The 24,341-nt window shown below is 32.7% G+C and overlaps 1 protein-coding gene across 4 annotated transcripts in view; it reads left to right on the top strand.

Moving 5' to 3' along the window:
* Window positions 1–24,341, top strand: part of Dpyd (dihydropyrimidine dehydrogenase) — an 816,845-nt gene that overhangs the window by 391,487 nt on the left and 401,017 nt on the right. For all 4 annotated transcript variants that reach the window (XM_003478953.5, XM_063254705.1, XM_063254712.1 and 1 more), the window contains one exon: window positions 6,498–6,682. In XM_003478953.5, the coding sequence (XP_003479001.2) occupies window positions 6,498–6,682 (185 nt within the window). The remainder of the gene's footprint in view (window positions 1–6,497; window positions 6,683–24,341) is intronic.

Here is a 24,341-nt window from a genome sequence, read left to right as displayed (position 1 = left end):
AATGTGAATAGAATTTGAGAAGTAACCAGCAGAGAATTTCATTTTGTTGATTAACAGACTTTATTAAATAAGCAGGTGTTGCTATTGTTTGAAACCAAAGATTCATATAATGCCAAGATTTTTAAGCTTTATTTTTTGACCATTTGGCATGGAATAAAATAGAAAAAATAGCAACAATGAAGATTTAAATAATATCATATAGCTAGATGAAAAAGTAGAAAGCATGATATAGCAGAAGCCAAGCTAAAGGACTTCCATGAAGAGGAAGTGGTCATGTGCTGACCGGTGACAAAAATTAAATAGGCAATGCTGCAGCAAGGCATAGCCAGAGATGGCACCACCACAAGAGCTCTTGTGTGAAACTCCAGCCTTGTTCTTTGGATGTTTCATTCAGTTTATCCTAACCTTGGATCTGAGGCAAGGCAATCACTAAGCCTCATAGAATTTATAAAACTGGTGTTAGTTGATCATCTTAGTTACTAAGATGAATCTTTGAGAAGCAACTGCAAGTTTGGAAAATTCAAAACTAGAAAATACTATATATGTGTCTACTGACTTAAAGGGAATATATTAATTAGAAATAGTGGCCAATAATAGAGATGAGAGGGAAATTAACCTTAAGAACAAAATTTCTTCTAGGTAAGGAGAAGATTCTAGGGTGTATGTGAAGTTAGTGACTTTTAATAGGAGGAACACTGAAATCATATTAAGCAGAAGATAATAGAGATGATATTAATCTAGGGGGTTTGTAAATTTGGCGATACAAAGACAAGAAAGTTTTCATATGATAGACATGAGACCTTCTGACTGTGAAGGAAGGTAAAGGAACTGTCTATCAAGGATTTCAGGATTGTGGCAAAGATGTAAACAGTGCCCACACTGAGTTGGGGAACTAAAAGATTGAACTCACTAGTAATCAGTCGTCAAATGGACAAAGTGCCAGAGGTAGTTTTTGAACTTAGTTTGGATGTTAGGATTTGAGTTTTGGGTAGAGGTAGAACATGTAGTTTACAATCTCTAACTGGAACTAGAAGGACCCAAGGAAAAAAGAGCTCAAAATACAATTTGAAATCATTTTCAGTAAAATCAAGTTTAAAGTCTAAAGTGACAATAGTTTCTTCCTCTTCTGTGCCCCCTTCTACATTTCTTCCCTCTTCTCCCTTTCTTCCTTTCCTTTTCCCTCCCTCTCCTCTCTTTTTCTCCTCCTGCTCTTCTTCTATAATAATTATTTTTGGTACTGAAGATCGAAACCAGGGCCTTCACAGTGAGCTACATCCCCAGCTGCTTTTTCATTTGAGACTGAATCTTGCCAAGTTTTCAGCCAAGATTTGAATTTTTGGTATCTTGCTGCAGCTTCCCAAAGTACTGGGATTACAAGTGTGTACCACTGAACTTTAAAAAAAATTATGATTTCTGGTGAAGAAAGGGCAGTGAACTGAGTATTTGAGAGTTTGTAAGAAGTAGGTAAGAATCAAAGGCATAGTTTAAGATTGAGAACAGGGCAGACAGAGTATCATTTTGTATCTGAGAAGGAAGGATATCAAAGCCAATGTGATTAAGTTGTTGAATATTAAGAAAGCGCTGAAGGCTGAAACCACAGATTCGTGACTGTGGGGGCCATATTTTCATTAAAAGAGGCAGAACCCAAGGTATAAATGAGTGGTGGGAAAAATAGGCTGTGTAAATTAACCAACTGGGTAAACGAAGTTGTAAGAATGAAAGTAAGCAAAGACTATGATGTCAAAAGCCAAATTTTAAAATTAGGGAAGGAGAGGACAAAAGAGAAATACATTAAAGAAAATAGAAAATAATTGAAGTCTCAGAGGAATAGCTCTGATTCAAGATTACTTTTCACAAGTTTATAAAAGGAAAAATATGATTCTTCATTGTATATCCATTTTTTTGGAGGATAGCATGTTGAGTAAAATACTTATAACCAAAAATAAAAGCACAAAGCTCATGCCACCAGGTTTAATATCCTTAGTTCAAGGCACTCTCTGGTTTTGTCTTTTCCTTACCTCACATTGTTCCGTTTAAACAGAACTCTGATACCCTGGCTCTATAATTAGAATTTATTTGATCTTGTTGAGAGTTTGCTTTTAGCTTTGAATTACTGAGATTGCCATCCCAGCTTCCCTTTTGTTTCATTGTGCTTTGGTTACATAAAATTAAACAACAAGCATATAGATGAATTAATTCTTCTATGTTTCCCAGATATTATTTCATTATACATGTTGAAAACTTTTATTCCCCCATTGTTTTATAATATATTAACCTCTCCAAAGAATACTAATAATCTTTTTTCCATTATGATTTCTGTTGTATCTTTTATTGCTTATGCAGAATTAATTTATATTTATGTACTAAAATATAAGGTTCTTGACATCTTTTTATAAACACTGAGAAATATACTTGTCATAGGCTTGTGGATTTCTCCTTTACGTATATGACAGCACAGCTACATCAGTTTAATTGACCTTGGCAATCTGCATCTGCTAGTGATGTGTCCCTGAGGGACGGCTTCTGCAATTTTAAGCTGTGGCTTATTGAAGAACTTCTGTGTCACAATACAATTAAGTCTATATAAAAAAATCATTTCATGCATAACATTAAGTTGACTAAAAGTTCCTATTTCAAAACCATTTCTTGTTATAAAGCTACCTCAGAGGGTCTTTCTTTTTTTTTTTAAATAAGCTCATTTGAACACAATAGTAATTAAAGCAGAAAATTAGCATAAATCTTGAATGTTTGGTATGAATTAAGGATGTTTTCTTTCTTTTTAAAGACTGCATAAAATTCTAGACATCATATCATTTAGCTTATTCCTCTCCTATTTGCAGAATAACACAGACTGTGAATAAGCCTGTTTAGGAGTTCTTTTGCAAGTTCCTTTCCTGTTCACTTGTGGAGCTGGTAGGACGTGTGCTATAGTTTCCATATAGGTGTGGTCTAATGGAAGTTTTTGAGAAACTGTAAAATAATCCTCCCTTATTTTAGAAACAGGAAATAGAAATACAGTCCCACTACTAATATTCATTTAACACTTCATAGGAAATGGCAAGCAATTATTTGGTCTGCAAATGTAAATATACGTTTTTCACTCACTTATGCCTCGACTCCTCCCAAGCTGGGTGAAGACAGGACAGAAGATATACTTGTAAGGTTTATTTTCATTGCATTGCAAGTTAAGCAGATCAGCAGAGATGCAAGGGAGCTGTCAGGAGTAGATAGAAGAATGGCTACAAGGATCCGGAGGCTAACAGCCTTCCCTGTAAGAAGCAGCTAAATGAATGAACTCCTCATTGACAGTTATTAAAATGCTTACAAGATTCTTCAGAGAATGTTTGATTTCAGTTGTATGTTACAGAGTTAAAGTATATATATATATATATATATATATATATATATATACACACACACACACACACACACACACACACACACACACACACACACAGTAAAAATAGTGGCTTCCTTTAAATGGTTACTGTTTTTTTTTTTCTTTTTAAATGTATTGTTTTGACCCGTAAGCATATTCAAAAAGTTCCAGTTAGGGTAAGAATGCTGTGTGTTACATATGCTTCAGTAGAGTCTGAATATACTGAGAAATGACGATGATTATTTGATTTTCAAATTGTGATAAAGTCCTTTAGAGTAGCTGCTTAGTGCTAAGAAAACACTTCCTACCTGCCATAATATTGCTTATATTTGTATATTTTTCATGTTTTCCTTTTTCAATGATATTTTATAGTTATTGACAAGCTAGATATTAAACATCAAAATTTATACCATTGATCTTTCTTCTGATTGATATTAGTAATATCATAGACAGCTGATAGACTTACAATTTTTTATTTTTATTTCTGAAATGAAATTAAGGCAGTGTTGAATTTGAAGGCATCCAAAAAGAGCAGAGGGAAGTCTGCTAAATAATTTGCAAAAGGAGGCTGAGATCGTTTTTAATATAAAGAATGAGTGCTCGTGTTCTGAAACGCAAAATCAAACATTTATTTGATTTTTAATGAGGTTACCTGGATATCACAAATGATACAATGATTAAAACAATTGATATTCAGACCTGAGTGTCAGTAATTAAAGTAATTGCATTTCAGATCTGAGTTTGTATTACATCTTGAATATTATAGAGAATCATAATATGTACATTTTGTATCATGAAAGACACACTTCTCAACAGTTTAAATATAAGTTGCCAAACATTCACTAAGCACCAGCTGTGTGTAATCCATTGTGATCAAGCAAAGACCCAGATATTGGATCTTTGAACCTGAAATAAGTTGAACTTTAAATAATTTGAACCTTATATAATTTAAATAATTTGAGTGCTCCTCTTTAAGAAAAGGAAACAGAAAATCTTGCAATATAATATTGGGAGCAAAGCCCTGAAAGAGGCCTATATAAGTGAGAGACTGTGACTTAAGATTCAGTAAGTTCACAGTATGTATTTCTTTAACTCCAATAGATGCCTTGAAAAATCAAAGATACCAAAATGTAATTCCTATTTTACCCAAGCTTAAAGTTGAAATCTGTATGTAACTTTTAAACATATTCCTATAAAAAGATGAGATAAATATAAAAAGGGCTTTGATCTTTTAATGAAATAATTTTGAATTTGAAATTTTTTCCCATTTAAAAGCAATAGTTATTTCAAGTCTTTGTGTGGCCAAATTTTATTGTAATGTTGGAAAAATAAGGTAGTTTTTCATAAAAAGGGCATTGGTTTTTATTCTGACAATATTTATTTAAAAACTTACAGATACTATTCCATGATGATATATTTGCCACAATTATAATAGGTTGAATTGATGAGCTATATTCACTATTGACTTGCAACTCAAGTATCTGTCAACAGATGGTAGTGATGATCTGTTATGCAATGAGGAGCAAAGATAAAGGTCTCTTTTCATGTGACCTTTAAAGACATTAGAAAAATCTCAAAATGCCATTCTGCATTGAAAATAATTACATGAATATTTAATTTTTTTCTCAATGAAAGGTGAAATAATATAAGAGATACAAATATCAGAAGGCTTAAAAACCTGAGTATGATAGTATTGAATTATCTGCTCACTCATTCATACTGCCATCCATTAAGTCCAGCAACATTCCAGTTCTGATGTCCAGAACATTCCTGTTCTGATGAAACCTATAGTCTGGGGATAAGGTGGGTAGGAACATACTCTCAGCATTAGCTTTCTGCATATTCCTTGAGTAGGAAGCTACAAATATGTGTCAAGGTTTATTTGTATGGCCTTTTTTTCTATTATGCTCAATTAAAAAATTCATTTTAGGTATCAGACTGTTTTAAGTTTGATTATTTTCTTATATAATCGATTCATTAACATGTTTGACAACTGATATCCTATTTTGCAACTACCCTATCATTTTCTTAGTTAAAGCTGTTAGTTGGTCCAGGCATGGTGGCACATGCTTGTAAATTTCAGCACTTGGGAAACACAAGAAGATCACAAGTTCGAGGACAACCTAGGCTACATTGTGAGTTCAAGGCCAGCCTGGACTACATAGTGAGACTGTGTTAAGAAAGAAAGAAAGAAAAGAAAAGGTTGTTATTTTGTCTTTTGATTTTCATTACAGAGAAGTTCCTTTAATCTGATCTGACATTTGCTACATGGTTACATGGCGAGAACATTTTTCCAAGTCCTAGCATAAGCTTAGGTTGTCTGTCTTCTTTTATTTCTTCTCTTGGAAAAATCCTTTTCTTAAATTCTTTAATCTCTTGCAAATTTTAAGATTAGGTTTCTGCTGAAAATTTTAATCAAAAGAAACAACGTTTTCTGTCTTCCAAGATAATTAAGATTTATTGGACCACACTTATTTAGCAAAAAATTGTAAAAATATGCCACACAATACAAGGAGCTAATATACAATGAGCTAATGCTAATTTAGGTTTACATTTCTTAGTATTTACAAGACAAATATAAGGAGGTTACTGACTCAAGGTGACTATATTCCTGGGTTCAAAACATTACTTTACAGCAATGACAGGGAGTTGGTAAAAAAAAAGGTAGGAAACTTTGTTTTATTTTTATCATGAAATGTCTTGTGGAAGGAAGAGATTGACCGTCAACTACAAGCCATATTGCAGTGTATACTTGGGATACACAGTAATAAACATTTCTGAAAAAATATAGGCATAAATATTTTATAAAAAGCATTTTGGATGTATTTAAAGGGTTGTGTTTTCTATCTTTGTGTATCCAGTACTTCTTAGATACAAAACCTAGGTCTGAAGCAATACCCAAATTTGCAGATTTCAATTTTTACATGTGAGTTATATTTTGAGTAAACTTAGAATGTGTGCATTTCAGTATTGCATTAACTTTTTATGTTTATGGTTCATTGAAACATGGTTGCTTGAAATCCCAGAATGAATTAAATCATAAATTTTCTTAATTTTTAAATTATTGTTATGTGATGCATGGATTAGTCATTGCCTGTTATCCTTCACTTTTTTCCAGTAAAAGAAGCCTTGAGTCCTATAAAATTTAACAGGTGGAATCTCCCAGAAGTGGATCCAGAAACTATGCAAACCAGTGAACCATGGGTGTTTGCAGGTGGCGACATTGTTGGCTTGGCTAACACTACAGTGGAATCAGTGAATGATGGAAAACAAGCTTCTTGGCACATTCACAAATATATTCAGGTACACATTTAGAATCACTTTCAGTTCATTTTTCCAATGCATTTGTTTTTGATAATCATTTATATAAATTTTTATAAATTGTATAAAGTATATATGAAGTATGTCCATATATATTAACTTGGATACAGTTTTTAAATGAAGAGTGATAGAAATATTATTTGATTAAACTTTTTTTATGTATCTCTCCTAGTGGAATGCCATGAAATCACCAAACTTACTTTGTTCAAAATGATATTCAATGGCTTAAATATATAGATACTATGTTTATCAAATCAGATGACACATAATTTATGATTATAGGTAGAATCTATAGCCATAATTATTTTTAGCAGTCTAGAAACGAATCTAGTCCATCCATTAGCACCAGATGAGGTCCCATCCAGTTCGCAAGTTGTGTGAACCAAAATGGAAAGAAGACAATTTATATAATTTAGTTGTAATTTTTTATCTATTTAGTTTTATGGGAAGTGCAAAAGGTATATGCTAGTACTGAGTGTTCATTTCTGGTATAAAAAGCTAAAACTATTAGATCTTACTCTTTTAGACTAGGTGCTCCATTTTTTCTTCTCATTAATATAATTACTATAGCTACTTCCTCATACACATAGAATGTTTCGGAAAAGTTAGCTCTCCTGTTCTTATTGTTTCAAATTCTTACTCTCTCCTATTTAAGAAAGATTCTGCTTGCAATATCTTCTTACCTGCCTTCTTTTAGTTCCTCCTGTTTATTTACCGCATGTTAACTAAATGTAATTTGTCTTTGATGTTTTCTTGAGTTCTTCTCTTTGTAATGACCATTTAGCTTTTTTCCATTTGTTGTGTGAACTTAACAATTTTTTGGTTGGCCAGAGATCACACTGAGAAGCCTCTTAGCTCCTTGGAGGAGTGAAAGTGATTCAGGATAAGAGAAGATGATCTTGGGACAGGTCAGAAAACTCTGTGAATGTGTAAAATGCAGTTTAAAGGAAAGACAGAGGAGTTAGGCAGAGATGCTAAGAACATTTAAGATAAAACTGAACTAGGGAGGGTGCCTTGTTTTTTCTATTTAAACCATTTATGTGTTGTTATATAAATACATAATACCTTAGTATTACATATACATTATGTTGTCCTTATATAGTTTTTCACTATTATCAGTCTACAGAACTGTTTTCTCCATATAATGTACTTTTTAAAAATAATTAAATTATTTTTATCTTACATGTACAATGTATGGGGTATAGTCTGGTAAGTCATTACATATATAGAGTTTGTAAAGACCAAAACAGGAGAGCTAGTATGTCCATTTCCTTAAAAATTATAAAATTTTATTAAAATGCAATAATTATACAAAACATCAAACGGTATGGTGACTATTTAAATTTTTAAAAATTATTACATTAATAATAGCCTTTAGCCAAAGACAGACTGTTTTTTTCTCTCTTTTAGCCAAAGATCTGGAGGGTTGGGATAAGAAAAGGAAAGAGAAAGTTGATAAAATAGTTAAAATGTGTTGTATAGACTAATGTGATGGTACATGCCTATAATCCCAGCACTTGTGAGGCTGAGGCAAGAAGATCACTGTGAGTTGAAGTCAGCCTGTTCTACATAGAAAGTTCAAAGCCAGCTTACACTACAAAGTGAGATCCTGTCTCAAAACAATAAAGAAGAAAACACAAAAAAGATGTGTTATGTACATGTGTTATGCACTGACTCCTCACACTGAATGTAATCATAATGTACTGCAAATATGTGCTATGAGAATAATATATATTGTGACTATTCCCTTCTCTCTCTGTACATATTCACCACATCAGTATTGCCACATCCAAGAAGCAGATCTAGAGGTCCTCTTTCGTGAGTATCTTTACCAGATGTGGTTAAAAATACTGTGAATGCTGAGGCACGGTAGCATCCAATGGAAAGGCAGGCTCATTAAAACACATGACCAAGTGGTTTCACCCTTATTATTTACTAGATCTGGTATCATACAACTTCTGGCTCTTCCTCCAAATCAAAATGACGATGCAAGGTAAACCTTTCACATCAATGCAGGACCCCAAGGCAGGCGAAATAGGGCAGCTAAATCTTCATGAAAGGTTTCCAGAACTGCTTCAGAAGTATTTTTCAAGTGAGGAATTGTATGTTGAGGAGTATTGTTATGTGTCTTGTACTGTAATTTATTTTTTAAAAATTCTAAGTATTCATTTTACATATTTATGGGCAAAACATGGTAGATCAACACATTGTACAACTATATACTGATGAAATCCAGGTAATTTAGCATTAGTATGATCTTATCATTACTTGGTGTTTAGTGTTTAGGACCTTAAATCCTCCTCTTCTAGTTCTCCATTAAATATACAATAGCTATTGGGAACTCTACCTTCTACTACTATGCTGTGCAATACGAAAATTACTACTTCTGTGTTTTGGTACCTTTTATTCTTGTGCTACCTTTTCACCTTCTGATTCTTCCCAGTATCTAATAATCAGCACTACATATTATCTTGAACTTTTTGTCTGTTAAATATTCAAGAATTCTTAGTGCTACTTTTCTTTTTGACTTCATTACCTTAAGTTTCCTGAATTTGAGAGAAGTGTATGAAAATAAAATGAAGAATCATTTTATTTAGCTTCCACTTTCTAATGAAAAAAATTAAAAAAAAAAAAAAAAGAAAGTGGACTTTTAGTAAAATGAAGAAAATCATGTGCATGCTTTAAAAATACATATTACTAGCAATGACAGTGTTTGAAATAGGCAATTTAAAAATTTATGCCCAATATGAGTTTGGGATTTGGCTGAAGGATTTCAACTTCTCAAACAAGTGTTGAATTGCATTTTAAATGGGGTAGAAATGCAAGAAGGTAAAAATCTGTGTCAAATATAATCATCACTTGTCCTGTCTTACTAGGGAATTAGATATAATGTGATAAGCAGTGATAAAATGATAAAACAAAAAATAGAGAGAAGTGGGAATCCTCTATCCACACTGCCTGTTAGGTGGCTCTGGGGCCTGTTGCTTCTCAAGAATGTGACCACCTTTCCTGTTGTTAAATCCAACATCCTCATGCAGCTGTTGGAGTCATCTTTCTCAAATAGAAGCTTGATCTTCTTTTTTCCTCATTTGAAACCCAGGGATTTGTTCGTATTTATATTCTCAAATGTTATGTATTAAAAAGTGAATATTAAGTGAAATGATCTTAAATTTATAGAGAACTTAAAGTTAATGAGATTATTACAAGTTAAGCTAAGATTATAAATATTTTTTCTTACAGTCTCATTAAGAATAATTTCTATAATGTATAAACTGTATTTGTGAATGGATGCTTGTAACTGTCAAATTTCACATTAGTATGCTGAAGGAAACTATAATGCTATTCAGTATTTTTCAATGATTTAATAAATACTTTAAACCATAAATTAATGCATGCATTCAGTGCAATCTAGTGTTTCAAATTTCTTTGCAATATCCTTTATTTTGATAAATTTAATTTTTTAAAATGTCCATGTTGGGATTTCAGTATTTCCTCTAGTTATCTGAAGAGAGTTTCATTTAAATCACATTAGTTAATTTGCTGCATTACTACTTATTGAGTACCAGCTGCTGGCCTCAATACTTGACACTGGAAATACACCAAAGTGAAGTAGTAAGGAGAGGTATCATATAGTGGCTATAAGTTTGGGCTCTGAACTAAAGAGCAGATTTTAGAGCCAGTGGAAATAGTGAAAAATTTTGTGACCTTGGGCAATTACTTCATACTTATAGGGCAAGGGCATGGTCTTCTCAGGGGGAAATAAGTGACTTATTGATAAATAAAAGGTGATAACAGAAGTTACTATACTATTTTTTGCAAGCAATGTTATAAGAGAGAATTTATGGAAGTCTCTTTTACAAAGCCTACTGTATTAATACTCATTACTTATTTTGTTGTGGCTTATTAGAAGTGGTCCTTAAATGATTAAAATGAAATCAGAAAGATTATAAAATAGAAGATTCTAAAAATATTTAAAAATAAAATCCTATAGTTTCTGCTATTAACAGAAGACAACAGAAATAAGCTATTTCATGTAATTATTAATGTTTTATTTAATGATTCGTTTATTCACTCATATACATGTATCTGTCTGCTCTTGAAGTCATGGATCCATTCTTTCATTCAATACAAAATATTTTTATAAGTAGTACTAATTACTAGCTTTGCAAATGGAAATTAAAACATATGACTTAATAAAGTGTGTCACAATCTAGTGATAGTAGAAGGTGTTTTATGCCTTACAGGCACCATCTTGGGAGGGGCTTAATGTAGTTCTCAAAGGACCAGTTAGTTCTTGAGAGAGAGGATTATTATAAAGTAAAACCACTTCTTATATTTGGCCCCTTCTGCATATGGCTTGTTTTCTTGCCACTTCTTTACATGCTGTGATGAAGCAAAAGTGGCCCTCACTGGATGCAGGATGCCAAATTTTTGGCATTCCGTCACCAATATTATCAGCCAAATAAATTTGTTTCTTCATAAGGCATGTATGATGGTGTTTTTATGATTTGATCCATTAATAAAAAGCATCTGCTTCCAAAAAAAGTAAATAAAGAATTATAGTCTAATAAGGAAATCAGTTGTGTAAATATGTCAAATAAAATACACACATAATAAATAAAAATACAAAGATACAGAGATATCATGGAAGAGATAATGATTGATTGTTATCTGTTTGCATGAAGGTATCAGAATGTCTGCAAAGGCTCCATAAAATCCATCAACAAGTAAAAAAAGAGAAAGAAAAGTTTGAAGAATATTAAGGAATAAGAATTGATGGAACTTAAAGAGGGCTACTGGGAAAGATTTTATTGGTTGCTCATTGCCCAAGGAATGTCCAGAAAAAGGGTGTCATCTGGCTAATATCTTGCACAAGCTCCACTTTCCAGATCGTAGAACCTTCTCTGGCACTGCTTCTGTGGAGAGGAAAGAGTGCTTTCCTTGAGTTGCCACAGAGGTGATCCTTGCTTGCTCCTTAATTTTTCCACCTGTGTTAAACCTGCTTTTGAGTTCACACAAGGGCTCAGTGAAGGCTGGTGGAGGACTTGAGCATACAGAACATGAGAGTAATGGGAGGAAGATCAGTAGTTACACTGGAGCTGCAAGATGGCTTGCCTAGCTTGTACTTTCAATTTGAGGTATATACTGTGGTAGAAGTTATTTGCATGTGGTAATGATAGTATCATATCTCATAATAATGTGCAGAAAAATATTTCCCAATTTATCAAAATTTTCTCTTGTGAAAGTTATTTTATAGTAATGCACTTTTTTTGGAAACATTCTAAATTAAATGTCTCATTCATTCAAATATGTTAAAGTTCATAGTAAGTGGGGATACTTAACACTGTGTATCCTTTTTTAATGTGTGAAATGTTTCAAGGTCATAAAATTGTAATTTAAAATTAAGTGCACTTAACTTCATTTAATTACTTGTACTGGTAAGTGATCCAGTATGATTTCACCTTATTATTTCTAACAGTATAATATTCTGAAGTCTTGGCATTTTCCTTCTACCACTTAAATAAGACATTCTGAATATCAAGGATTATTTTGACAGTGTACCAAGGTATGTAACTGAAAGAATGATTATGGCTAAATGAAAAAATTCTTAATTGTAAAAATTTACTTGCACTTTTATTGACATATGGACTTATTTATTTAACTTCTGTGTGTGTGTGTGTGTGTGTGTGTGTGTGTGTGTGTGTACCTGCATGTATCCACATACATGCAGGTACACATGGATGTATGGATAAAATTTCTGTATTGAGGAAGAAAAAGGTACACATCAGTGAATTCATCACATTTTCTCTTAAGAAGCTTATAATGATTGTGAATCAAAGATTACCCATTGGGAAAAAGAAATATATGAAATGACATAATATGAAAATAACTACACCACAGACAGTAAGTGCTACAATAGTCAAAGAGCAGAGATAACCTTGGCTAGAATTATCAGAGAAAGAAGTGGTCTCAGGTTTCTATCTTGCTTGGAACATAACCTTGTGTATTCTTTTGTCAGCCATTTTAACAATAGCTACAATTTGTTTAGCAAGTATTGTACATTTGTACTTTTTTTGCAATGGCCCTACTTATATTTTGTTCACAGCTTTTAAAACTAAAGCCTAAAATAATTAAATCCAGTTTGTCAGTATCATGAAACCAGGATTTAAAGCCACAAATGTCTATTATTATCCAGTTTTCTAAACTCCTATTTTCATAATTTTTAACCCTAGATCATTATTCTTCTTGCCAATTAGCAACCTTTCTTTGACACCTTTCCCTTCAATGTGTGTATTAAAATTTCAAAATGTAGTAATACAGTATAACTTTGCATGAAAGTTCCTCTGGAAAAATAAGAAGATTATGATTGGAGGCAGAATTCTGTGTATAAATTAGTTCTGGTTAAAAAATATACTTTAGCCAGAATGATTAAGTGCACAAAGACATTTTAAGAATATGAACATGCTATATATTCTAACTTCCAGAGAAACCAAATAGAGGGAAAATTAGCTGTATGATTAAAGAGCTAAATCTAATTGTTAATTGAGGGTAAAAATAAGGTGTTTTAATTACATAGGCAAATCTAAAGCATTCATTAATAATATAAATTGGACAAATCCAGAACATTAATTTTAAAAAAAGCATGAAGTACAAAAAGTTTGCTTGTACTGTGAAACCAAAACTCAATAATTAGTTGGTTAGTCAGGAAAAGTTAAATGTGGACATTGTAAAATCATATGTATATTTATTAAAGCTAACTAAAGCATGTAAATATTTCTCATTTTCACTTTGTTTATATGTAAGAATAAACCAAGGTCTTCTGTATAAAATAGTTGGTGTTCTATTTTGTATCTATCTATAATACATTATCTATAATTATCAATTATCTATAATACATTATCTCTATTTCCATTTTTTGTTTTTGAAAGTGAAGCAGGACCTTCAAAACACAGCAGAACAGTATCCTGTATTTCTGTATTGTTGCCTTGCAGTCATTTCAATGGTTTATTCCACACTTTATTTGACATTTGTTTTTTGGGGAGGTAACTAATCTTCCTCATATCTTGAAAACATTTATCTTAGCTTTTATAGACCTAATTCTGTCTTTTCATGCTCATGTAACTCATTGATTTATATAATATTTGTTTGGATTTTAAAGCTAATATAAACAGGGTAAAGAGCATGCAACTTACTCTTGAGGAACACCCCAAGCTGGCAGGAGTAGAAATTGGAGCCCCTTACTGGTTATAAAGTATCAGCACTCCTAGGCTATTTTTATATGTCTCCTGAAGGAAAAGGAGAGAAAGGATTAATCCAGTCTGTCTGTTAGTGTCAACCAACTTCGTTAAACCAGTAAGTGACCTCAAATCCTTAACTAAAGCATCCAAAAGAAAAAAAAAATCAAGTCTTATTAATGAATAAAAATGCATCATTCATAAGACTGAACACTTATTTTGTTCTAGGATCAACATATAAAAATATTTATGTACAAAAAAGGGGAGATATTGTATATATGATATCATCATGCTATATCTCCCCACAGAAAACAAACTTGAAAAGATGGCATAAGATAAATTCCCCTCAGTGTTAATTCCAAATCAACAGATTCTTTTTGTAAGCATAGTCACACTAGTACTAAGGAGTTCTTATAAACATACAATATTTTTATCAAATAATTTTAGCTGTATAGACATTATTTCAAATGCTACTAGTTTCATTGTATCAGGAGAGTTATTCTTTGGTTATGTCAGTATTCATTAAAAACTCTAGTATACATAAACCAGAATGTTGGCCCATGGCTATAACCCTAGCAGAGTGAGGCTGGAGGATTACTGCAAGTTCAAGGCCAGCCTGGGATATATAGTAAGACACTGCCTAAAAAAAAAAAAAAAAAATCCCAAATAAAAAGAATTTCTTGCTCAGCACAATAGCACACGCCTATAAATCCCAGCACTAGGGAAGCTAATGCAGGAAGATCATTATGAATTCCAGACCAATCTGGGCTGCAAAGTGAGCTCAAGACCAGTTTGAACTGCATAGGGAGAAAGAAAAAAAAAAGTTATTTTGCATTTATTTTCTTTTTGATACACTGTTTTAAAATCATAGCCTTTGTTATGAAGAGCAAAAGGGATCATGTTGTAAATTTACATGTTGCTCTGATGAGAGCAGTTCTAGGGATAGAAATATAAACATAGGCATAAAGACTAAAGATGAGGGTTATTTGTAGAAGACTAAATATAGGACTAAGTAGAAATCCAAATAAAGGGAAACAATTTTAGAGTCTCTTCTTAAAGATGAGTAGAGAGGGAGAAAGGGAGGAGGGAACAAAGAAAATAAGAATAATAGAAAAAATGGAAACAAACTTTTGTAAATAAGGAGGAAAGAGGAGTTGGAGGGAGGAGAGGGGAATTGGAGAAAAAGAAGAATTGAGATACTTCATGTACAGGTACAAATTCCCTATGGTAGATGTTTGTTATCATTATGTGTATATAAAATATACCAATAAAATGATTTTAAGCAAGAGATGAGCAGGAAAGGGAAAAAAAATATAATTTCTTCCAAAGAAATTCAAACACTTATAGGGAAATAGAAAGTAAAGCAAAGTGGCATTACCGTGTCAAGCATTTTTACAAATTTTAGTAATAATATATCTATCTCTGCTTCTGTATTTGTATATCTATCATTATTGAATATTTTGGTACAGAGTTGCTACAGAAATCTGTTAGTTGGCAGCCAGGATTTACATTACCTTTCAAAAATAGCAAAGAAGTTCATGTTTTTTCCAAAATTTTTGTGTTCATTATTTCTATTCTATATGAATAATAAAAATAAATGAGTTTGCCTATGTCTCAGTTCCTAAACTATCCTCTTTTGTTTCTTCACAAACTTTATGCTTTTTAAAAATACGTTATATTGAATGGATAGAAAGTAGATCCATGTTCAGCGGCCTAATTCTGTTTTTATTATTTGATTTATGATTCTAAATTACTCTTTCCAATTTGTCAGTCTCCCCTGAAACTAATATATAGGGCAGAATTATTTTAGCAGACACAAAAGATAAACACATGAATGCTCTGGCATCATATCAGATCTAAAGTATTTTCTTAACCCTACAAAGTACAGGTGCCTATTGTTTTAGTTTTCTGTAATGGCTTAAGTCTAACGTGAAACTTATGATATGCCATTGACAATTATGAAGAAATTATTTTGCAGTTTAATGTGATTCTGCTCAATTGTGTTTAATATATGGGTATATTTTGAAATAGGTGTTTAAAAACTTCAAATCTAACATGAATTCCTTGCATTGTTAACCCACTTTTCTACTGCTTGAGATTTCTGTGCATTTTCTTCTGGTTCAATTGAGACACAATAGAAACACTAGTTGTTTAGGGAACTGGGTATCTCAGGGAATTGGTAATGAAATGCAGAGCCTTAACCTCTTGGTCACTAGTTCAGATCTGCCCCAGGTCGAGAGTGACAGAAAGTCATTACCATCTGATGGCAGTTCAATAGGCTGTGTGAAAAGAATTTGTGATTTCAGTACTTAGCAGAGACAAATTCATGCCATAGACCTACTATATAGTAGGTACAACACGGTAGTTGTGGCTTTAGTTTGAGGAGAGGAAAGTACAATCATTTCTAAGTATTCCATTTTCTTCCTGAGAGATGAGCCTGTTTTTGGGAGATTCGGAGATGGAATGAAATGGGAACACGAGGCGTATATTTATATTGGTTCATGATTTCAGGTCATGAGATGTGCATCTATAGGATTTTTTTTAATCTGTCACTTGCTGAAGAGATACAGTTTCCCTCTTACATCATATTAATTTTCTCTACATTTGGACATAACTCACATTGGAGGCCTGATTCTGGCATAAAGTTAGTCAGCATACAAGGACATTAGGGAATCTTTCACTTGAGAAGCATTTATTTTACAAGAACAGATTATTTAAAAAATGAAGATACAAAATTCAAAATTAAAGTTACTACAAAATGATCATTTTATGAAAGCAAATTGAATTATGCAAACTTATTTTAATAAATGAAATTTTGGGGGTTTTTTTCTTTTGTCTTCTTTTTTCTTTCTTTTTTTGCAATTTTTACAGTTTGAGATTCAGTGGCAACTTTTGCTTTTCAATGACTTTACTGGCTAGTGGAGTTATTAAAAATTCTTAGTTTGAAGTTTAACAGTATTTAAGTTTGTATCAGAAAGTTATGACATCAGAGCATTTTCTTAATAATCACAGTTATACTACTTTAGTTTTTTTATTAGGTGTTTTAGTCACTTTTCTGTTCCTGGGACAGAATATCCAACCCTGCAAGGAGAGAGATTTTTTGTTGCTTCAGTTTTCAGAGGATTCAATCCTTAATTGGTTGTCTGAAGTCAGAAACACCATGACAAAAAGCATTGTGGAGGAACACTGCTCAACCCATGGCAGCCAGGAAGCAGAGAGAGAAGGGACCTAGCAGGGACCAGAAGAATATACCTGAGCCAGGTGTAGTGGTGCACTCCTGTCATCCCCGCACTCAGGAGGCTGAGGCAGGAGGATTGCCAGCCAGTACTACCTAGTAAGACCCTGTCTTAAAAAAGAAATAGAAAGAAAGAAAGAAAGAAAGAAAGAAAGAAAGAAAGAAAGAAAGAAAGAAAGAAAACAGAAAACAAGGACACTTTTTTGGTTCATTCTCCCTAGTGATATACTTCCAACCAGACATCACCTCCTAATAGCACCTTCAAGTACTGAGATCATTAATGGATGAGTCCAGTGATGAGAATATGCCTTTAAGAGTCAATCATCTTCCAAATGCATGAGACTTTTGGGGGATGTTTTAAATCTAAACAGTAACATCAGGCTTTCTGATTTTCAAAATGAACCCACAATGGTATACTAAAAAATTTTAATGTCATCCTAATAGTTTTATAACACTGAAATAAAAAGTAATAAACTTAAAGACCTGTACTCTAAACAAAGATGAAGTTACCAAAAAACACAATAGTCAAGGATTTTGAGAAGCAAACTTACAAGAACTTATTATGCCCAAATCTGTTACTTAGACCTTCTGTCCTAACTTTAAATGAAACACATGTGTTATCATTATCAGTGCCTAAAATATCACTTTAATTCCACATCTTCAAAGGGATTTCTCCCCCCTGAGTTATACCAATGGTTTCCATAATATCTGAAGAACTATGATTTGAGAATTAGAAATTTAAATTGCACAGGCTTAATATTAGAGTATTTCCGTTACCCTTTGCAGGTTTTGAGGCAGCTTATTCGACCTTACAGTCTCACCAGGAAGCTAATGGGAAAGCCTTGCAGCAATCTTCACAGGAAAGTTTCCAAATGTCAAGTGTCATCTTTCCAGCTGTTAGATGAATGGGTAGCCAAGAGGCGTTTATTTGGGTGTGCAGCCCCTGTGAAATCTGGGTGAGGCAGTAGAAAAGGCTATGATTTGTGGGTTAGTTTACCAGCATTCATATAGTTGCAAATCTGACTAGGAACAGTATATCATTTTGTTATTTAATGATTGACAGCTGACTGCATTTTTTTTTTTGCACTTAAAGAATGAAAATGTCTTTTTAAAAGGCATCAGCAATATGTACTAATTTTTTAATCCTCCACTGCTTTAGATAAAAACAATCTTATCAACAGAGCTGCCTTCTTCTCTAAACCCTTTCTAGCTGAGAAGAGGTAAGGCTTTTGAAATGACAGCTGTATTAAAATCTTGAGACTTATTGAAAAAGTGTCCTTCAGTTTAAGATATATTGCAAACTCTTTAATTCTTACGCTAAGAGAAGATTGATATAAATCATTGGCCACTGTCAGGTTGAAAAACAATGAATATCAATAAAAAGGCAGTTTTAAATCATAATGGATTCTGCCTGAGATAGTAATAACCTCCAAAAAATAATATTGAAGTATGTCATGGCTAAATGCTGTTTTGATACTAAGTTTTCCACATTGTCATGACTGCAGTGTCAAGATGGCTTCAGCTACTCTCCTAGGAAACTGAGAATTTAGACTTGACTAGTATTAGAAATGCATGTGATCTCAATTTTATCCCTCGCAATGGCAAGTAGTGAAATTTTCTTACAATCATTGAAAAATGAAGTCTATTTCAGCTGCTCATAAATAAATATACAGTGCCTATAATGCTGGCTGTAGAATTTGCCTCTTGGATGGTAAAATCAGGGTTATTATGTGTACCCTAACTAATATTTAAAACTAATTATCGTGTATCAGAAACTAGATGCAAGAATCTATTTATAATAGAGTGCAGTTTTTTGTGTACAATGAGGGATTTATTTTTCAGTAACTTCTATATGTTGTAAAAGGAAATGAAGTAAAAAAATGAGGAATAATGGAGCTATCAAAACAAAACTATCTGGTTAGTGATAAGAAAAGAAAGTACCATGACTAATAAGTAATTTTAATGCCTTTTACTGACTTCGTATAGAGTGTCTAACTTTTTTATGAAATGGTGGGATTTGACCTGAAAAGTAATTTAAAATGAAATTGTCTCTATAAAGGCAGAATAGTTCCTTACCACTATGGCAGTAGATTGCTACTTCAGGCAGAGATAACCCAAGATTAGAATGGACAGAAAAAATAATCAGATCTGAAAACTCTGATCCCTGCCATGGGGAACCTAACCGCAGAGTATGATGAAGGACCATGACAGAAGTTAGCCACTGCAGTATCACCAGGTCCAAATGACGGCAAATGTTGTGGATCCTGTACCAATTTCGCAATGTCCTGATGCCTGCGAGTTCCTGGAGTTAATGACCTACTGTGGTAAAGCAAAGCACAGAAACCTCTTAGTTCTCTGGGGGAAGATTCAAAAGCAAAATAACTTAATTGGAAGTTTTGACCAGAACTCTATTCCTTATCATTCAGGGATTTAGTAAACTAGACTCTTAAACTATAAAGAATCAGAATGAAAAATGTCCACATCAGAAGACACCATGTAAGTCTGAAAATTAAGTGACCTGATTGCAAGTTGTGATTGGTTTACGTAATACTTTCTGTGTCCGGACCTTTTAAAATACTGTATTATCTTTTTATCTTTTTCACTTAGGTTTTTGTGACAAAACAATCACAGAAGTGGAATTCTTAGTTCAAGGACTTAATGACATTTAAAACTGCCAATACATTATCTATAGAAGGAAAAAATAGTTTTTCAAAGTTGTAAAACCCAAATTGTTAAAACTAAAGTATTTTATTGAAGATTCATTATTTATTGATTCATTTTAAGGGTTTAGCATTCATGTAATATTAAGAATTGACTTTGAATTAATTATTTTTTAGCATTTTACAAATTAATAAATTACACTAAATTTAGTTGAGATTGTTACAGTCATGGAGATCATGGGAATCAACCATTGATGTAAGAGTTAGGTGCCAGAAATGTAGGCTTTAGAAAATAATGATAGCATTACTCACTTAGGAAAATAGGCAACATTAAACTAGCTGAAAAGGCTTGAAAAGCTATGATAGGTACTTAATAGAGGATAGTATAAGCATAATATTTGGAAGAAGGAGGCAACGAGGATGGGGAAGGAAAAAGAGAGCGGAGGAGAAAATAAAGGAGAGAAAGAGAAAATACAGTATCTTTATTAAGTAGACAGTGGCAATTCTGGTGCCAAATCAGATTTTTTCAGTTCTCAGCTCTACTGTTGTTTTCAGTAAAATCCTGGGTGATCTCCAGTTGAAGAGTAGAAGATATAGTACACAGATAAATGTGTCTTTCAATCCAGAATTCTGCTCCTGAATGGAGATGAATACTTAATTGTTTAGTAATTTATATAAGCAGTTCTCAAATTTTACCTTATTTCATTGCACATCATTCTCCATATACTATAGTCACTGTTTCCCAGATAATATCCCAAGGGGATGTGTTTCAGATTCATTCGTTTGTCAGTGTATTCCACTGCGGAAAGCAATATTTACCTTGTGTTTGATGGTTGGCCAGTGAATCACCTGTTACAGTTTGACACTTTATGAGTATGATTGAAAATTGTGTATGTTTTAGAAATTCATAGATTATGAGACAGAGGATTAAGACAACATATTACACAAATTCATTTGGCTTATTGTTGCTAGATGCTAGCTTAAAATACTAAAAGCTACTTGATGGTCGGGTAGAGTTAACAAGAAAGCAAAAGGGCAAAAGGGATAATTTTTCACATTTGATCTTCACAATCATCCTCTATAATTAGCAGCGGTTTTCTTATTCAGAAGTGACCTTGGAGCACCTACACTGATTTCCATCCTCACCTTTGTGTATTTCCTAGAAATTTACAGAAATGTAAGAGTTAATCAGTTAACACAAAAGCAGATATTGCCTGTTACATTGTTGACTTACAGTTTGGAGCTTTTTATTTCAAGTCTTAATGTTTAATGTCTCTGCTGTCACCTTTTGTAAATGTCATCTTCTTTCATTTACCTTCTCATTCTTACCTCTATCATACTGACTCCTTTGTGTTACATGGATTTGCTGTCAGGCACCATCCTGTGCTGGTCACCAGGCTTTTCTGACTCTAGCCATTGACATCTTGTCAGCAGTGTCAACACCTTTGCCCCTTAGCCTCTGAATATGGCAATTGTTACCTTCTTGACGGACAGTTTTGAAAATTTGTCAACATGTTATTTATTTTGGGGGGAGGAGCTATGACTAACTTACAGCCATTTTTTTAAGCCATTTCTTAAGCTAACTTGGTTTTGTTCTTGAACAAACATTGTAGGTTGCATGAAATAGAGGCTATGATTAATAATCTGTATTCCATTAACTTAATAGATGATAGTACAATAAATAGGAAGTAAAGAAACCAACGTTATTATTATAGTTCAGCTGATAAACAAATCAAACCATTAATTCATTTAGACTACAACCAAAGTACACTAATATTTTGCTGATACACACAGTGCACTTCTGCTCACTCTTTTTAGAACATGCTCAGATATTGCTCATCGAAGAGGCCTTCTATGGCCATTAAAATTGAAACATTTTCGTGTGTGTGTGTGTGTGTGTGTGTGTGTGTGTGTGAGAGAGAGAGAGAGAGAGAGAGAGAGAGAGAGAGAGTTCTGCCTAACTCCCATGCTCTGCTCCCCATTTCTGAGGAGAAGCCAAGGAAGTACATTATATTCATATAAAAGCATGCACACATGCACAGGCACTTCTGTATCATTTTCCTTCCACCATTATACTGTAACGTAAGATCAATATAAAATCAATAAGATCAAAATACGTGGGACTACCTCAAGATAAATACTTTCTCCCCACTAAAGGGAACAAACAGTGAATGAAAAGAATGAAAATTCAGCCTTCAGAGTGGGAGAAAGTACTTACTAAGCATATATTTGATAAAAATTCAATTTATAAAATATGTTAGGGACCTAATAGTCAATATCAAAAAGATCGATCATTTGATTTTAAAAGTGACTGAAGGATTTGAGAAGGTATTTTTCTGAAGAAGTTATATACAAATGGACAATGAGTACGTGTAGAGATACTTCAATTATGAACCCTTAGAGAACTGAAAGTAGAACCACAATTAGGCCACATCTCACATTTACCAAGATAAATATTTTTAAAAGGTAATTTTGGGGAGGTTGTGGAGACATTAAAACCTTTATACATGATTGTTGACAATGTAAAATGCATTGGCTTCTGTTTATGTTTCTAAAAACCACTGTAGATAGAACTACCCTATGAATGTTGCAATCCCTCTTCTGACAATATGTCCTAAAGAGCCGAAATCAAAATTTCATAAATATTGATATTTTTGTGTTCATTACAACATTATTCCCAATATCCAAGATATGGAAACATATTCATCAACAGCTGAATGGAAAAATGTGTAGTATAAACATACAGTGCAACCCTAAAAAGATAAAATCCTGTCACTTGAGATATCATAGATGGACCTGGAAAGATTATATTAAAGAGTTGATACAGCAGGGTATGTGTTGCGTGATTCTTCTTTAGGGAAGATCTAAAGTCGTGAAAGTTGTAGATGTAGACAATAAAATCATAGTTACTAGAGAATACACTGAGAGACATATTATTTTGGGTATAAAATATAAGATGTAAATTCTAGAGTAACTATAAAAGTGCCTATAAGTAAAGATAAGATCTTGTATACTAAACAACTTGTTAGAAATATAGATTTCTTATAAATTGCTCTTACCACAAAAAAGGACAGAAGTAGGACAAATAGAAAAAAAATGGGAGGAAAAAAGATTGGCAGGGGAGGAAAAAAGAGGAAGCAATAGCAGAGGGGTATGAGGAAATGTTTGCATATAATAGATGTTTATTATCTGGGTGGTAGTTGTATATATAACTACATTCTCCAAACTTGCTGTTTTAGCTCATTTTCTCTTTCCATAATAGAATGTCTGACATTGGGCAACTTATAAAGAAAGAGGCGAATTTAGCTTACAGGTCTGGAAGTCTAAGATCAGATGGCCACATTTGTTTGATTTCTATTAAGGGCCTTGTGGTCTCCATGCATGGCAACAAAGCAAAGGATATGTAGATTGTGTGGAAGAAGCAAAATACAAAAGGTAACCTTGATTTGTAATAACCCAGTCTTTTTGGTAGCTAATTCTGTTCTCACAGATCCAGAACAGACCAAATACCTCACCCTACCTGCATCTCCCAACACTGCTGTGTTGGAAAATTATGCCTCCCAGTGACTTTTCATGGAAACAAACCATTCTCATACCATTGCACTCACAAAACTGTGGGCATTAATTTTGTATTTTTATTTATCAATTATACATCAATAAATTTGTGGAAAAAAGTATGTACAATAATTCTGCTCTCAATATATAAATAAATAATAACAAAACAGAATAGTTTACCAAAAAAAAAAAAAAAAAGAAAACTCACTGTGCTTAGATCCATGTTCACTACATTTGATAAATGTTACAGAAAACTTGCTTACACCAAAGAAACACTTTAAATCAAGAAACAAAGAAGGTTCTGTATTCATGTTTCAAAAGTTTACCAGACTCAGTGGTGAAACAAATTTAGGTTGCTTAAAAATAAAAAAGCTGGTAATTGACAGTGAGGGAAGAGTTTATATGGATATAAAATAATGAGAAAAGTTTATGCTGAAAAGAAAAATTTCTGTGCAGATATATATATATATATATATATATATATATATATATATGAAAAGACAGTTTGTGGAAATCATGCTTTATATAGTTGATATGTATGCTTATATTAAATATACATATAATGAAGTAGCATATTTCAAAAGTTCACCAGGGTTTTTGGTGATTTTATATACATTTAGATAGATAGGAACAGATCATGAAGTAGCAAAGAGTTTGAATATTAATAAAATCAGTGATAAACTATTGAAAAATTTAGTTCAAGGGAACAACACATGAAATTTATGCTTTCAAAATGCTATTTTGATACAAAGAGTGAATTCAAGTAGGAAGCAACAAAAATGAGGAAAGCAGTAAGAAATCGTCTTAGCAATAGATAATGTTTGAAATGATAATAGTGCCAGAAGTTATTAGATTTCTGGCTGAACATAAGTGAGAATTAACAAAGAAGAGATTCTAAGAATAACACAGAGATTTTTGGTTTGAGCTAAACTAAGAAAGCAAACTAAGAAAGGAAT

Source organism: Cavia porcellus, unplaced genomic scaffold, assembly GCF_034190915.1.
Source record: "Cavia porcellus strain 051 isolate PalLab524CR breed Dunkin Hartley unplaced genomic scaffold, mCavPor4.1 scaffold_1, whole genome shotgun sequence".
In the NCBI taxonomy this organism is placed as follows: domain Eukaryota; kingdom Metazoa; phylum Chordata; class Mammalia; order Rodentia; family Caviidae; genus Cavia; species Cavia porcellus.
Note: the sequence above shows the minus strand (reverse complement) of the source record. Positions and strands in the feature narration are given on the sequence as shown.